The following is a 15,885-nucleotide window of genomic DNA, read 5'->3' on the forward strand; positions in this document are numbered from 1 at the left end:
CTCATAGATACAGAGAACAGACTGATGATTGCCAGAGGGAAGGGGGTTTAGGGGACTGGGTGAAAAAAGATGAAGGGACTGAGAAGTACAGATTGGTAGTTAGTTACAAAATTGTCATGGGATGTAAAATACAGCATAGGAAATATAGTCAATAATATTGTAATAACTATGTATGGTGCCAGTTGGGTACTGAAAATATGGAGAGGAACACTTTGTAAAGTATATGATTGTCTAACCACTACGCTGTACCTCTGAAACCAATACAAAATAGTGTTTAATGTAAACTTTAATGGAAAAAATATTTATACAAATGTTTATAATGACATTATTCAAAATAACCAAAAGTAGTAACAACCCATTGTCCATCAACTGATGAATGGATAAATAAAATGTGGTCCATCCACACAATGGAATATTATTCAGCAATAAAAGGGAATGCATAAAAAGTATTGCTACATGTTATAAGTGGGATAAACCTTGAAAACATTATGCTAAGTGAAAGAAGTCAGTCACAAAAGACCACATAATAAAATGTGCAGAATAGAGAAATTTATAGAGATAGAAAGTAAATTAGAATTTGCCCGAGGCTGAGAAATTTGGAGGGAAAATGAGGAGTGGGTGTGGGGTTTCTCTTGAGGGTGATAAAAACGTTCTAAAACTTATGGTGACAGTTGCATATACTAAAACTACTGAATTGTGCATTTTAAATTAGTTAATTTTATGATATGTGAATTATATCTCAAAAAACTTTTTTCTAAAATGTAGATGCCAAGAAGCTTTTCATTCTAGACCTGCAGACACACACTCATCTCAATCCCCGCTCTGTCCCTCTGCCATTGGGCCATTAGCTTGTGCACAGTTTCTGGTGGGCTGTTTTGGGGACCTCCACATCCCCCTCTGCCACCGGCCCAGTCACTCAGTATTGGAAGACCACCTTTACCTTGACCCCCAGCCTTCCCACACCAAGCCTCATGCAATTAGTCTATATGTTGTCTACCTTTGTTAATGTGTGAGCCAAACTGGCTGTGTCTCATTTGTGCATTCTGTTTTTGTTTGTGTGTTTGTTTTTGTTCATCTTCACCCGAGGACATTTTTTTCATTGATTTTTAGATAGAGTGGAAGTGGGGCGAGGGAAAGAGAGAGAAACATCTATGTGAGATAGACACATCAAGTGGTTGCCTCCCACACGACCCCGACTGGGCAGGGGATCGAACCTGCAACCCAGGAATGTGCTCTTGACCGGGAATCAAACCCCAAGACCCTTTGGTCCAAGACCCAATGCTCTGACTACTGAGCCAAACTGGCCAGGGCTCATTTGTGCATACTTTAGGTAAAAATCTCTTTGGTGGTCATAATGGCAATGATAATAGCTCATATAAATCACTAACTGTATGCTAAGCACTGTTTTTACTATTAAATATTAAAAACTTTTTTTATTTTTATTTTTTATCCTCACCTGAGGATATTTTTCCATTTTTTTTTTTTGTACAGGTAGAGTGGGAGGGAGAGAGAGGAAGGAGAGAGAGAGAGAGAAACATCGACGTGAAGGGACACATCGAGTGGCTGCCACCCGCAGGACCAACCAGAGCCGGGGACAAACTGCAACCGAAGTACGTGCCCTTAGCGGGAACCGAACCCAGGTCTCTCCGGACCGCAGGCCGACGCTCTAACCGCTGAGCCAAACTGGCCAGGGCAAATATTAAAAACTTTTAACTATGATTGCTAACAATTAATAAATTCTATTTTAACTCATTGAATCCTCAGGACAATCCTATAAGGTAGGTATACTTATGAACTGCATTTTACAGACAAGGACTCTGAGACGCACAGAGAGGTTGCCATTTTTCAGGGTCACACAGCCATTATGAAGTAGAGCCTGCATTGGAATCCAGGCAGAATGGCTCCAGAGACTGTATTTCCTTGTCTCCTTTTCAGTTTTTTTATTGATAGTCCTTATGGACCAGGCAGGTAACAAAAAAGACTGGAGAGGGCCTAGTGCGAGGTGACAGGGCGTGGTGGGGACTGCAGCAAGCTGGCCAAGGCCCTGCCCTCCAATGAGGGGCTTCCATTTCATCCCAGCTGAACTCACTGTGGCCATTCAAGAATGTGGGCCCAGTATTTCTGGATTTTCTTTTTTTGTATATAGAAAACCTAAATTTTAAAAAAAATATGTTTTTATTGATTTTTTTTAGGGAGAGAGAGATAGAAACATTAGTGTGACAGAGAAACATCAATCGACTGCCTCCTGCACGCCCCCTACTGGGGATCGAGCCAGCAACCAGGGCACGTGCCCTGACCAGGAATCAAACTGGGACCTCAGTCCATGGGACGCCACTCGATCCACTGAGCCACACCGGCCAGGCGAAAACCTAAATTTGTATGTGAAATCTTTTGATTTTTAAATGTTGGCAGCTAATTCAAGTGTCTTTTAAGAATGAAATGTGGGGACCAAACCAAGCTGGTCAATGGTTTAATTAAATCAGAAGCCACCAATTGGAAGGCAGCAGGCCAAAGTCAGGATGGATGGATGAATGAGTGAGTGAGTGATGAAGCAATGACAAGTTGAGGACTGTAAAGTCATCTTCAGTAGACAAATTTCGTTCTCTTCCAAGAATCTAAAATTTCCTTAGAAAACCATCCTGGGCTTCCAACTCTCCATTACGGAGGTACAAACAAAGAGACGGAGGCTGAGGGGCTGGAGGGGAGTAGAATGAGCCAGGGGCAAAACCGGAACAGCCAGGTGTCCCATCTATTGAAGACAATGACAGGAAGGTGGTAGAGCTGAAGGGGGTGCTGACTGGAGCTGCCCTCTTGTTCGATGGGGCAGGTAGGAGGAATGGGGGAGGGTGGGCTCAGAAGCTGCCCAGCAGCTTAGAGGGGCAGCGGGTAGAGGCGTGGTCGGTCTCTGGTCCCACAGCCAGAAATCCCGAGCAGCCTCTGCAGAAGGCATTCCTGTGCATAGGGGTGGGGGCCTCGCCGCGGAGCAGAGCAGGAGCTGACTGCAGCTCGCCTGAGGGAGCCGGCCCCATGGGCCACGGGGTGAGGAAGCGCTGCCAGGAGCAAACATGAGAGCGGCAAGGGTGGAGACCACAGCGACGCGGGTCACCAACGAGGTGGTCGCTTCTTATGCTTCAGAGCAGTGGCTTGCAGGAAGTGTTTTTAAAATTTTATCTTTATTGTTGAAAGTATTGCAGATGTTCCTCCTTTTCCCCCATTGATCCCTTCCTGCCCGCTCCTGCCCGCCCCTGCCTTCCAAGGGAGGAGTATGTCATCACTGACAGTATTTCGACCTGTTGGTGCATGGCGATATGCAGAAGCAGAATGACTTCTAGCAGGTTTTGTTGTCTTTCACATTTTTTCTGCAGACAATGAATTCTCATTGCTTTCATGTGGGCAGGACCACTCCCACCGCCGACTTCTGGGTGTGACCCAATAGGAGTCCTGGAGGCTGCCCAGGTCTCCTTCCCTGTCCTGGGGAGGGAAGTCCTGGTGATGGTTCACCTGGTATACATCAGCTCTGCACTATCCAATCCTGATCGATTCCACCAGGAAATTATCACCTCTGACAGGTGATAGCTTACATCAACTCAACCGCTCATGGAATCCATACCATCACTCCATGTAAGTACAATTCCAGAGCTAGATGAAGCCAGATGGAATGTTGGAAAGTGGATGTGTAAACCCAAGGCCAGGCTGCTGGCTGTAGAGCTGTAGTGAATGCGGTTGGCACTCTCCCTCACCAGCTGGTGCACCCATCACCAGCTCTGCGAGTGTTGTGGCTGATGACTCTCACCTTGACCTTCTCCAGAGAAGTGCCCTTGGCTGGGGGCTGGGCACTTCATCCCTATCCTCCACTCCTTTATAAGTTATGCCTTAATAAATCATGTGCCATGAACCCTTGTTTCTGCTTCTAAGAAACCTGACCTAAGGCCCTATGGCTACATTTAAATATTTGCATTCATTGCTTTTAAAAAAACTTTAAATAAGAATTTTATTTTCAATTACAGTTGACATGATATTATATTAGTTTCAGGTGTACAACCCAAGTCTTTAGACATTATATCACTTACTAAGTGATCATCCCAATAAATCTAGTAACCACCTGGCACCAGACATAGTTATTACAATATTATTGTGAACCAAGGCCAGCTGCTGCTAGTGCCAGGGCCGGAGCCACTCAGAAAGTGGTACGTGGCATGCCAAGGCCAGATGCTGCTTGTGTGAGAGATTTTAGGAAAGTCTGAAGCATGAGCCAAGACAGGTCATTTGTATGGAAAAGCACTGGAAAGGGCTTGGGTGGGTCCACAAGTTGGGTGGGGCAGGTCTCAGTGAATCAATAGGGCTGGGCAAACAGTGTTAGAAGGTTGATGGAGACTCCGACATGGCACCCACCTGCTGGCTCTGTGAGGGGAGGGCTCAGCAAGAGAACAATGGCCTCTGCCAGCACTTCTGTCTGGGAGAAAGCTGCCCCTCCGGCCTTTACCCTGATGCCTGTTCAGTTCCTCCCCATATGTCCCTGGTGCCTTTGAACTGCTTCCCCAATGCTGGAGCTCAGAATGAATGTGTCCAAGTAAGTCTGTGTGCGGGCCCTTTAAGAGGAACTGCCTGGGATGCCGACAGCCCTCTGTCTCACTCAGCCACAATCCCTGCTGGTTTTTACAACAGAAGTTATGGAGACTTCTTTTCCTGGCATTGGAACCCTGGGCGGGGCGCCTGGTGTGGGGCTGGGACCCCTCACTCCTCAGGTAGGGCCTCCACAGCTGATATCTCCCTCCCAATTTTTATCCACTACACGTGGGCGTGGGACCAGCCTGCTGCGCATCTCTGCCCCCCTCTCATTGTGACTTCCTTATATCCTTAGTTAGGACGTGTGTTCAGCTAGATTTCAGGGGGTTTTGAATGATGATTGTACTGTAGTTTAGTTGTAATTTTGATGTGGTTGTGGGAGGGCGCGAGGACTGCCGCCATCCTGACCAGAACCCCCTCACTGCTTACTTTGGAAGTGCGCCGTGTCCAGGTGCTCCGCTGTCCTGTGTCTGGCTCACGACAGCAGCCTGCCCATCCCCTCCACGTCTCTGCATGGCACAGCTAAGGAAGGTTTCTAAAAGGCAGACAGGACTGTGCCACCTCTCTGCTACCTCTGTCAGTGCCACCTCTCTGCTACCTCTGTCAGTGATGGCCTCGGGGTAAAACCTATGTCCCAGCCCTTTCTGCTTCCCCTGCCACAGCTCCTGAAACCCATGTCCAGTCAACGCTCTAGACAGGCCCGAACTCCTGTGCCTCCCAGACCTCTGACTGCCTAAGCTGCAGCGCTGCCTGAACCCTCTGCTCCCTTCTGCTGGCTGATTTCCAGTCATCCTTCAAAACTCAGTTCAGACACGTTCTCCTCTAGGAAGTCTGTCTGAGCTTCGCCTCCCACCTGCCCTAATTCCCTCCCACTGGCAGGGCTAGGTCCTTCCTCAGAATACTCTGAATTACGATGACAATGTCCGTTTGATCATGATATCAGAGCTTAATCATCTTTGCATCCTCAGTACCTAACATTGTGCCTGACACATAGTAGGCATTCAATAAAGATTTCTTGAGTGAATAAATGCTGAATAAAGAATCTACCCAAACAATATCTTCAATCCCCAAGGCAGCCTAAGATTAGTAGGGACCATTTCATGTGAAACTCATTCGTATACTCAGCCCTGCCATGCTCCCAAACATTCTGCACTGAATGCAGCCTGGGCTGGTTTGGGTAGTTACAAGCTGGTAAAAACCCATCTGTCTCGGAAAGGTGCTGCCGGCTGCTGGGATGTGGGCAGGAAGAACCAACATGCTCTTTTGTTTGAAAGATTTCAAAATATGTATTATATCATTATACACAATAACTCAGGTTAGTAAACTGTTTAGCTGAAATGTTCATTTCTATTACAAATGAAGGGAATCGTATAAAAATAGCTCCGGAAAAGCCTCTAGGGAAGTTGGCAGATTTGTGTTTCGAGACTGATGTCTGCATTTTAAGGCATTGTCATTTTTGCCAGTATATTAAACCATTGTTTTCACGAGCCTGGTTTATGGTCCAAAAAAATTTGTGGAGGGAAAGAAAGAAAGAAAAACAAGGAAGAAAGGAAGAAAGGAAGGGAGGAAGGAAGGACCTGCCACTTTGATTTTGGTAAAAATTACTATATTCACCTATTTAAAGGAAATAGCTATGTTTGGCCTCAAAATATATTGAGTGAGTGGGTCCCAGCAGGAAAGATTCACTTTTGTTAGGTGAATCTTGGGGTCCCTGTACAGACTACTTAATACCGAGGTGAAGACAGGAAGGACTAATGAGGAAGAGGGAGGAAGCCCTGGGATAAAGTTCTGACAGAATGTTTTGGGGGAAATCAACAGAAAATGGAAAAATAAGGAGCCAAGAATATATGTCACCCAAAAATGTGAAAGTCTGACAGCACCCACTGTTGGCAATGATGGAGGAAAGCCAACTGCATGCGTGGCAGGTGGGTGTGAGAACGGGTACAACCATTCGGGAAAATACTTAGACATTAGACAGTAACAATGAATTTGTGCTGAACCTGCAATTTCATTTCTATGTATAAACCCAGGAGAAACTTTAGAACATGTGCCTCAGACCATGTGCAAAGATATACAACAGTGAAACAAAAAAGTGAAAACAACCCATTGGTCCGTGAGTGGTAGAACAGAAAGAGAGGACTGGTAAGCCCACACAGCCAGGCTCCACAGCCCTGAACTACAGCTGCACGCACTGGCACAGTGAGCCACAACAACGTAATAGGAACGAAAGAAAGCAAGTTACGAAAGAACATACAAATGTATGGTTCCACTTGTATAAAGGGAAATCACTGCAAAGTTAACAATGTTATTTAGGGGACATACATATGTGTCTAAACTATTAAAATAAATCAGTTACTGGTAATGTTTTATGTCTGAAAACTATGTTCATTTTATTATTCTTTGATTTGTACTGATTATTATATACTCTTTTGTATTCTTTACGTACAATTCTTATAGAGTCGTTAGAAAATAGAGTCCACAGAGATGATGAGTCAGAGGCTCATGGGAAGGCATGGGGGTGAGAGAAGAGGGCACACATCAGCTGAACCAAGGCCATGTTCCAGATCCAAATTTTGGGGTTTCTCTCAAGGACAACAGATGGTGGTACAAAGGAAAGGTCCTGAAACTCGAATACATCAGTCCCCCCACCCTCTAAAAGGGCTCGGTTGCCCAACTCTAACTCTAGCAACCTGAGACCTATCTCTGCTGTGTTGCCGGCAAGGACGTGCATTTGCCCTTACCTGCAGAGCATGCTGAAGCCCAAGTCTTTGCTCACAGTCTGGACCTAGAGGTGTCAGGAGGCATCTAGTATTTGCCCACTGCTGGGTGGATTAAAATCCTTCAGTGGCCCTTCAGCTCTCCGCTGCCACCATGCCTTTGTACATGCTATTTCCCTGCCTGGAATGTATCCTCAATGGTCCAAAATGGCAGCAGAGTAAATGGAAGCTACACAGACTGTCTCCCAGGACCAAACTGGAATTACAACTAAAATAAAGACAAATCAACGGGAAAAAGCAACAGAAAAGCAGCTTGTGAGGATCGTATAACCAGGGACACTGACTCGATCCTGATAGGATTGCGGAGGTGCGAGAGGGGTGCTGGGAGCCCACGGACAGCAGGGGCCTTAGCTGTGAGCAGTGCCCACGGGCTAAACTCCCAAGCGGCTCCATAACGCAGAGCTGGGACAGATACTAAAACAGCCACAACCACTCACCTTGGGCTCCAGAAGAGGGAGGGTGGACTGGACAGGAACTGTGTGGGGACACTTGGGATTTGGAGGAGGCTCAGAACTTTTGCTGAGTTGCAGCAACGCAGGACTGTGGCCATCTTATTCCTTCCCAGGGCTCTGGGGAGAGGCGGTGGCCCCTCCCTCGGAGATTCAATCCCACCCAGGTGGGCCATTGAAATGCAAATTGAGGCTCACTAACAACCAGCATCTGCCCCAGCCTCCGGAAATCCCCTTACGCTGAGCACCTGAGGGAGTTTTTCATTCCACTGAGAACCCAAGGCTCTTCAAGTAACCTCTACTGATAGCCTCCAGGCAAAATGCTAGAGGGTAACTGCACCATTCCTGGGCTAGCAACTCTAACCAAGAAAGTAAGACTTGACAGTGGTGTTTAATGTGGGTCTTCCCTAGCTCACCCAAACCCAGGAGAGGGAGCCACAAACAGCAGAACACCAATACCCACAGGGAAAATTTCGCAGGCTCCAAAGCCCACTATGATAGCCAAAATGGTGAAATAAAGAAACAAAAGCCAAATGAAAAAAACAAGAGATCTCTACTGAAGATAAGATAAATGTGGAGCAGTTAAGCAAGTTAACAGAGCTAGAATTCAGAGCCATGATCTTGAGGGAGCTCAACATCATGAGTAAGGACATAGAAATGTAGGAATGTATCCTCACACCCCACCCATGGTGTCCTCTTAGGGTAAACATGTGTCACCCCCATATGAATAAGGACTTCCCTCATCTCTCCAGTCAATTTTGTGCTCCCTTTTCTAGGTCTACACAGGACCTTCTCTGAACTTCTATTGCAGTAGGTAGTGATTAACATAATTAATCGATGGCATGATTCTATCCCCATTAGACTCAGAATCAGAATCTTTGGCTATTTAATTGGTATTTCACAGGCAGCACACGATTAGAATGGATAAAAGGGAGAATCCAGGTCCTATAGGTGCCTCTCCCACTCCCAAACTGCTAGGTGTTAACAACTCAGGTGCTGAATCCCTGGGAGGCGAAGGGATGGCAGAGAGAGGGGCCTGGCAACTGAGATGGAGGGACTGGGGGAGAGCTCAGGACAGTATGTATCTCCCAACCAGTAGAGAGGGGTTTCAGTGTTTTAACAACTGGCATGGCCATTATATCTCGATCTCAACAGCTCAATATCCATTTTCTTTATATCCCTAGGGACTGACAGCACCATGCCTGGGAGTAGATATTTAACAAATATTTACTGAAAAAACAAGACATATTTTAAATTACAACTGGAATCATCAACTATTTTCCCAACAAGGAGGAGAAAGCTGAAATTTGGCTTCTGTAGTGACTGTCCATAGTCATTGCCATCTCTGCATTTATTTCCCGCTTCATTTTAAAAAGATTGGCTAATGGGTAGGCACGAGCTCCAAGCTGGTCCAATAAGACTAAATCCTGAGAGAGGAAGAGATGGCCCTTGCCCAGAGCCACATAACTTGGTCTCTGATACCCCTGAATTCATTCTCAAGAGCCCTCCAAGAGGACTTCCGGTCAAGATGGTGGCGTAGGTAAACTTGGTATCATGTCCTCCCACAACCACATCAAAATTACAGCTGAACTACAGAACAACCATCATTCAAAACTGCCCGAAATCAAGCTGAATGGAAGTCCTACAACTACGGAATTAAAGAAGCAGCTGTGCCCTGGCCAGTTTGGCTCAGCGGTTGAGCATTGACCTGCGGACCAGAGAGTCCCGGGTTCAGTTCCTGCTAGGGGCACGTACCACAAAAAGAAAAAAAATAAAGAAGCAGCTGCATCAAGACTGGTAGGAGGGGCAGAGGCGGACGGGCTGGTCCCACAACCACGTGTGGTGGATAAAAATCAGGACACCTCGGCTGGGAAGGACCTCCCTGAGGACTGAGGGGGTCCTCGTCCTATACCAGGCGCCCCGCTCAGGGTTCCAGTGCTAGGAAGAGAAGTCCCCATCACTTCTGGCTAGAAAAACCAGAGGGAACTGAGGCTCAGGGAGGCTGAGGTGGCTGGAGCCCCAGGCAGCTCCTCTTAAAGGGCCCGCGCACGGACTTATCGGACTCACTCCCTCTAAGCTTGGAGGGGAGGTAGCTCGAGGGTGCCAGAGACACACAGGGAAGAACTGAACTGTTTGGCACTGGAGTGAGGGCTGGAGAGGGGGCTTTCTCCAGGACAGACGTGCTGTCAGAGGCCTTTGTTCCTTTGGTGAGTCCTTCCCTGGGTCGGCAGACAGCTGCCATATCTGGTGACTCCCTGAGGCCCTGCCCCACCCAACTTTCAGGCCCACCCAAGCTGTTGCCATTTGTTTTACCATAGGATTGGCCTGTCTTAGATGCTGCTTCAGGTTTTCCTAAATTTTTTCAAACAAACAGCATCTGGTCTCAGCTAGCCCCATACCTCTTGTTAAGTGATACACAGAAACAAACACAGGGAGGCAGCCAAAATGAGGAGACAAAGAAACAGGTCCCAAATGAAAGAACAGAACAAAACCCCAAGAAAAGAACTAAGCGAAATGGAGATGAGCAACCTAACAGATGCTGAGTTCAAAATACTGCTTATAAGGATGCTCAATGAACTTACTGAGGGCCTCAAGAGCATAAAAAGAACCAGTCAGAAATGAAGGAGGCACTAACTGAAATAAAGAATAATTTACACAGATTCAATAGTAGAGTAGGTAAAGCCAAGAAGCAAACCATCGATTTGGAATCTAAGGAAGCAAAAAACACCCAATCAGAACAGCAAAAAGAAAAAAGAATAAAAAAAAGGGGGGGGGTAAGGAGCCTCTGGGACAACTTCAAGTGTGCCAACATTCGCATCTTGGGGGTGCCAGAAGGAGAAGAAAGAGACAAGAAATAAAAAACCTGGGACTTCCGGTCAAGATGGCGGCGTAGGTAAACGTGGTATAGTGTCCTCCCACAACCACATCAGTTACAACTACAGAACAACCATCATTCAAAACCGCCTGAAATCAAGTTGAATGGAAGTCCTACAACTAAGGAATTAAAGCAGCAGCCACATCCAGACTGGTAGGAGGGGCGGAGGCAGATGGGCTGGTCCCACACCCACCTGTGGCGGATAAAAATCAGGAGGACACCTCGGGTGGGAAGGTCCTCCCTGAGGATTGAGGGGTCCCTGTCCCACACCAGGTGCCCCACTCAGGGTTCCAGTGCCAGGAAGAGAAGTCCCCATCACTTCTGGCTGGAAAAACAAGCAGGAACTGAGGCTCAGGGAAGCTGACGCGGCTGGAGCCCCAGGCAGCTCCTTAAAGGGCCCGCGCACGGACTTATCGGACTCTCTCCCTCTAAGCTTGGAGGGGAGGCAGCTCGAGGGGTGCCAGAGACACAGGGAAGAACTGAGCTGTTTGGCACTGGAGCAAGGGCTGGAGAGGGGGCTTTCTTCAGGACAAATGTGCTGTCAGAGGCCTTTGTTCCTTTGGTGAGCCCTTCCCGGGGGCGGCAGACAGTCGCCATATCTGGGACTCCAGCAACCTGGCTCACACTGGTAGCCCCGCCCTGCTGACTCCCTGAGGCCCCACCCCGCCCCACCCAACTTTCAGGCCCACCCAAGCTGTTGCCACTTGCTTAACCATAGGATTGGCCTGTCTTAGATGCTGCTTCAGGTTTTTCCTAAATTCGTTCAAAGAAGCAGCATCTGGTCTCAGCTAGCCCCATACCGCTCATTAAGTAATACACAGAAACAAACACAGGGAGGCAGCCAAAATGAGGAGACAAAGAAACAGGTCCCAAATGAAAGAACAGAACAAAACCCCAAGAAAAGAACTAAGCGAAATGGAGATGAGCAACCTAACAGATGCTGAGTTCAAAATACTGCTTATAAGGATGCTCAATGAACTTACTGAGGGCCTCAAGAGCATAAAAAAGGACCAGTCAGAAATTATGGATGCACAGTCAGAATTGAAGGAGGCATTAACTGAAATAAAGAATAATTTACACAGCTTCAATAGTAAAGTACGTACAGCCAAGAAGCAAACCATCAATTTGGAATATAAGGAAACAAAAACCACCCAATCAGAACAGGAAAAAAAAAAAAAAAGAATCCAGAAAAATGAGGATAGTGTAAGGAGCCTCTGGGACAACTTCAAGCGTGCCAACATTCGCATCTTGGGGGTGCCAGAAGGAGAAGAGCAAGAACAAGAAATTGAAAACCTGTTTGAAATAATAATGGCAGAAAACTTTCCTAACTTGGTGAAGGAAACAGACATAGAAGTCCAGGAAGCATGAGAGTCCCAAACAAGATGAACCCCAAGAGGCCCACACCAAGACACATCATCATCAAAATGCAAAAGGTTCAAGACAAAGGGAGAATCTTAAAAGCAGCAAGAGAAAAACAGTTAATTACCTACAAGGGAGTTACCATAAGACTGTCAGCTGATTTCTCAAAAGAAACTTTGCAGGCCAGAAGGGAGTGGCAAGAAATATTCAGAGTGATGAAAAGCAAGAACCTTCAACCAAGCTTACTCTATCCTGCAAAGCTGTCATTTAGAATCGATGGTCATATAAAGAGTTTCCTAGACGAGAAAAAATTAAAGGAGTTCATCACCACCAAACCGTTATTATATGAAATGTTGAAGGGTCTTTTTGAAGGAAAAGATAAAATATATAAACAAACAAAATGGCAATGAATACATATCTATTGACCATGGAATCTACAAACAAAATGAACAGGCAGAACAGAAACATTCCCATAGATACAGAGAACATTTTGTTGGTTGCCAGATGGGAGGGGGTTGAGGGAATGGATGAAAAAGGTGAAGGGATTAAGAAGTACAAATTGGTTGCTAGACTGACAAACCTCAAAGGGAAGGGGTTGCGGGGCGGGAAGAGATAAACCAAAGAACTTATATGCATAACCAATGGACATGGATAACTGTGGGAACAGGCAGGAAGGGGGCGGGAGTGGGGAGGAGAGGGTCAATGGGGGAAAAATGAGAAACATCTGGAATACATTCAATAAAGATTAAAAAAAAAAAAAAAAGACTCAATCCTGAGACTCTTACTTGAATACCTCAAACTCCTTCAGCCCCTCAACCATTCATGTGGCCAGTTGTATTTGGAGCTTCTAGCACCTGTCTTGCCCCGAAAGAAAGGAGCATGCTGAGAAAGGAGCCACAGAAACAGAATCATGGGGGTTCAGCTTCCTGCAGCCTGATTTAAACCCCAGACCCAGCCGTGCCTGAAGAGTCACCTGGCACCTCTCAGTCAAGTGACCAAATTAATTTCCTTTCTTGCTTATAGTATTTTGACCATTTTGTTTTGTTTTCCTTTTCCAATTATAAATCTGGTCTAACTCATCTAGAAAGATAACCTTCTGTTAGGAAAAATACAAATCTAAGTTTTATATATGAGTATCTCTTAATTTTTCTCATCCCATGACATGTTGGTAGCTCATTTCAGTAACTCACCTTTCACCAAGTAGAACATTTGATAGATTTACAAATGAGGGGAAATCCAGTGTGTTCATGACAGGATAGGCATGGATGGGAATAAGCAAAGTGTCATCACCCTAAAATTAATGGGAAAAAAGTCAAGTGTACCACAATGAAGTCCAGAATTTTTAAAGATGAACTTGCAGATACTTAATTTGTTTTGTTTTCTATCATTAAAAAATATTTTTAGCATAGAATATTTTTTAAGAAACCTGAGTGTTTAAATACATTTAAAATATTTACTTTTCTTAGCTATAAACAAAGTGTAAACAATTTTAAATATATTGCATTGAAATGATATTCATGAGTATGCAGGAAGTTAAAGCTGATGATGTCTCACATGGATATGAAGATGGTAGTCTGTTTCTGTTTTGGAACGTTACAGGGAAGCACAGTTTTTGGTGGCCTGAGAGGAAGACAAAGAACCAGCTACTCTAGAGCTGGGGAGTAAGCAGAGAATCGGAGGCTGCAGAGACCTGATTCTAGTCCTGCAAAATGTAGGACCTTAAGCATGACCTCTAACCTCTCCAGGCTTTGCTTCTTCCTTTGCAAAATGGGGATATTCTGCCTTCCCTTAAAGGTGTCTTGAGAGTTAAAGTAGCTGATGGCCTTCACGAGTTAAAAGCACCGCACAAAGTATTATTAGCATCACTGTTAAGAGCAGGAATCAGCACGAGGGCACTCTCTGCAGGGCCTGGCCTCGGGCTTTGTGTTCTTGGTACAGAATATTCCTCCAGAAAACAACATTCTAGTTTTGGTTTTAGGTGTTTGGTTTTTTTTTCTTTTTAAAAATTGAAATTCATTTGTTACTAAAGCATACTCTTCCATTTTAGTTTTGAAAAATTAAATTTAGTTAACCTTAAGGCTTCTCAACTTACAAGAGTTGGGGCTGGAATACAGAGCCAAGGGGAGTGTGGAAGTGACTGTTTTAAGAGAAGGATGGATAGCAGGGGAGCTGGCTCTGGCTGGAGGCCGAAGGATGACTCAGGTGACACAGAAGAGGCTCATGGGAAGTCACACAGCACAGCCAGCCCTCTGGGGTCAGGCCACACAGGCTCCCACATACCTGCAGACCCCCAGGGTTGCCTCTGAGGACATCCTCACGCAAGATACAACCCGGTCCCCAGAGTTTATAAGCACAACTCAGGGTTCCTGCTACTTGTGAAATCTAGCACTTAAATTGTGTGGTTAAGTTATTTGAAAAAGCCTTCATTTACTCCCAGCACCACATGGTAAGTGAGGTTTCCAGGCCAGGGCAGGGGGACACTTGCAGAGAACCGTGTCTCGTGGCTCTGCCCAGTTCTCAGCAGCCTCTCGTTCCACCTGGGACCCACTGCACACGGACCCTCCTGCCACTCAGACTGTGTCTCGTGGCTCTGCCCAGTTCTCAGCAGCCTCTCGTTCCCGCCTGGGACCCACTGCACACGGACCCTCCTGCCACTCAGACTGTGTCTCGTGGCTCTGCCCAGTTCTCAGCAGCCTGTCGTTCCCGCCTGGGACCCACTGCACACGGACCCTCCTGCCACTCAGACCGTGTCTCGTGGCTCTGTCCAGTTCTCAGCAGCCTCTCTTTCCACCTGGGACCCACTGCACACGGACCCTCCTGCCACTCAGACCGTGTCTCGTGGCTCTGCCCAGTTCTCAGCAGCCTCTCGTTCCCGCCTGGGACCCACTGCACACGGACCCTCCTGCCACTCAGACAGGCTGAACAAGGAACACCAGGTGTCGGGCCAAGAAACCTCAGACTGGTCATTCCATCTCTCTTCTTCCCTTGAGGATATTAGTTTTCATACCACCCATCCTCATAAACCCAATTTTAAGAAACTTACTTTACAGTGAACACGAATGCAATCATAATAGTATCGCCATTCATCTGGAGAAAATGTCACGGTGACCTTGAGGGACAAGCCAGGGACCAGGTGGTGTTCCTAGAAAAAAATGGGCTCTTGTTGGGACAAGGCCCAGAGCACTCAGAGAGCAGGACTCTGGTAACACACTACACACCGTGCCACGGTGACCTGTGACACGGAAACCCACAGTCCAACAAAGAACACCGCGGGAGAAAGGGCGACCCGACGGCACTTACCTTTTTCACATACTTGATCTGAAAGTATTTGGTTTGTGGGGGTAAAATATAAACATGTATGTCCTCATTGGAAATATTGACCAGATGCTGGGAGAAAAGAAGAATAAAGACACTGTTTTATCTATTTGCGTATTCATTTCATCATTTATTTATCCCTCATCTTACTCCTAAAGGGATTCGAGAACATACAATGTATTTTTAAATTTTTAAAAAGATTCTAAATCCATCATATGCCATTTAAAGAATAATAAAACAGCCTTGGCCGGTTTGGCTCAGCGGTTGGAGTGTCGGCCTGCAGACCGGAGAGTCCCGGGTTTGGTTCCCGCTAGGGGCACATACCAAAAAATAATAAAAAAAATAATAAAACAAACACAATAAACACCATTTAATGAATAATAAAATACGCCCCTGTGCCTTCTACCAGCTGAAGGACTTGGCCAGAGACTGTACGCTTTCTCCCCAGGGTCGCTCAGGCACAAATCCTCCTTCCCAATCCTGACAGGTTACAGTGCATCTCTTCTCGTTGAACTCATTTCGCCCTGTGACTCGACTGAGCTAA

General features: G+C 46.2%; 1 protein-coding gene across 1 annotated transcript in view; it reads right to left on the reverse strand.

Annotated features, from left to right (window-relative positions):
* CFAP221 (cilia and flagella associated protein 221) overlaps window positions 1-15,885 on the reverse strand; it is a 131,456-nt gene that overhangs the window by 103,647 nt on the left and 11,924 nt on the right. Inside the window, exons 3-5 of the mRNA XM_036254841.1 lie at window positions 15,327-15,413; window positions 15,070-15,168; window positions 13,217-13,317 (exon numbers count right to left, since the gene is read on the reverse strand). Coding sequence (XP_036110734.1) covers window positions 13,217-13,317; window positions 15,070-15,168; window positions 15,327-15,413 — 287 coding nt within the window. The remainder of the gene's footprint in view (window positions 1-13,216; window positions 13,318-15,069; window positions 15,169-15,326; window positions 15,414-15,885) is intronic.

Source organism: Molossus molossus, unplaced genomic scaffold (genome assembly GCF_014108415.1).
Source record: "Molossus molossus isolate mMolMol1 unplaced genomic scaffold, mMolMol1.p scaffold_m16_p_11, whole genome shotgun sequence".
NCBI classification, from domain to species: Eukaryota; Metazoa; Chordata; class Mammalia; order Chiroptera; family Molossidae; genus Molossus; species Molossus molossus.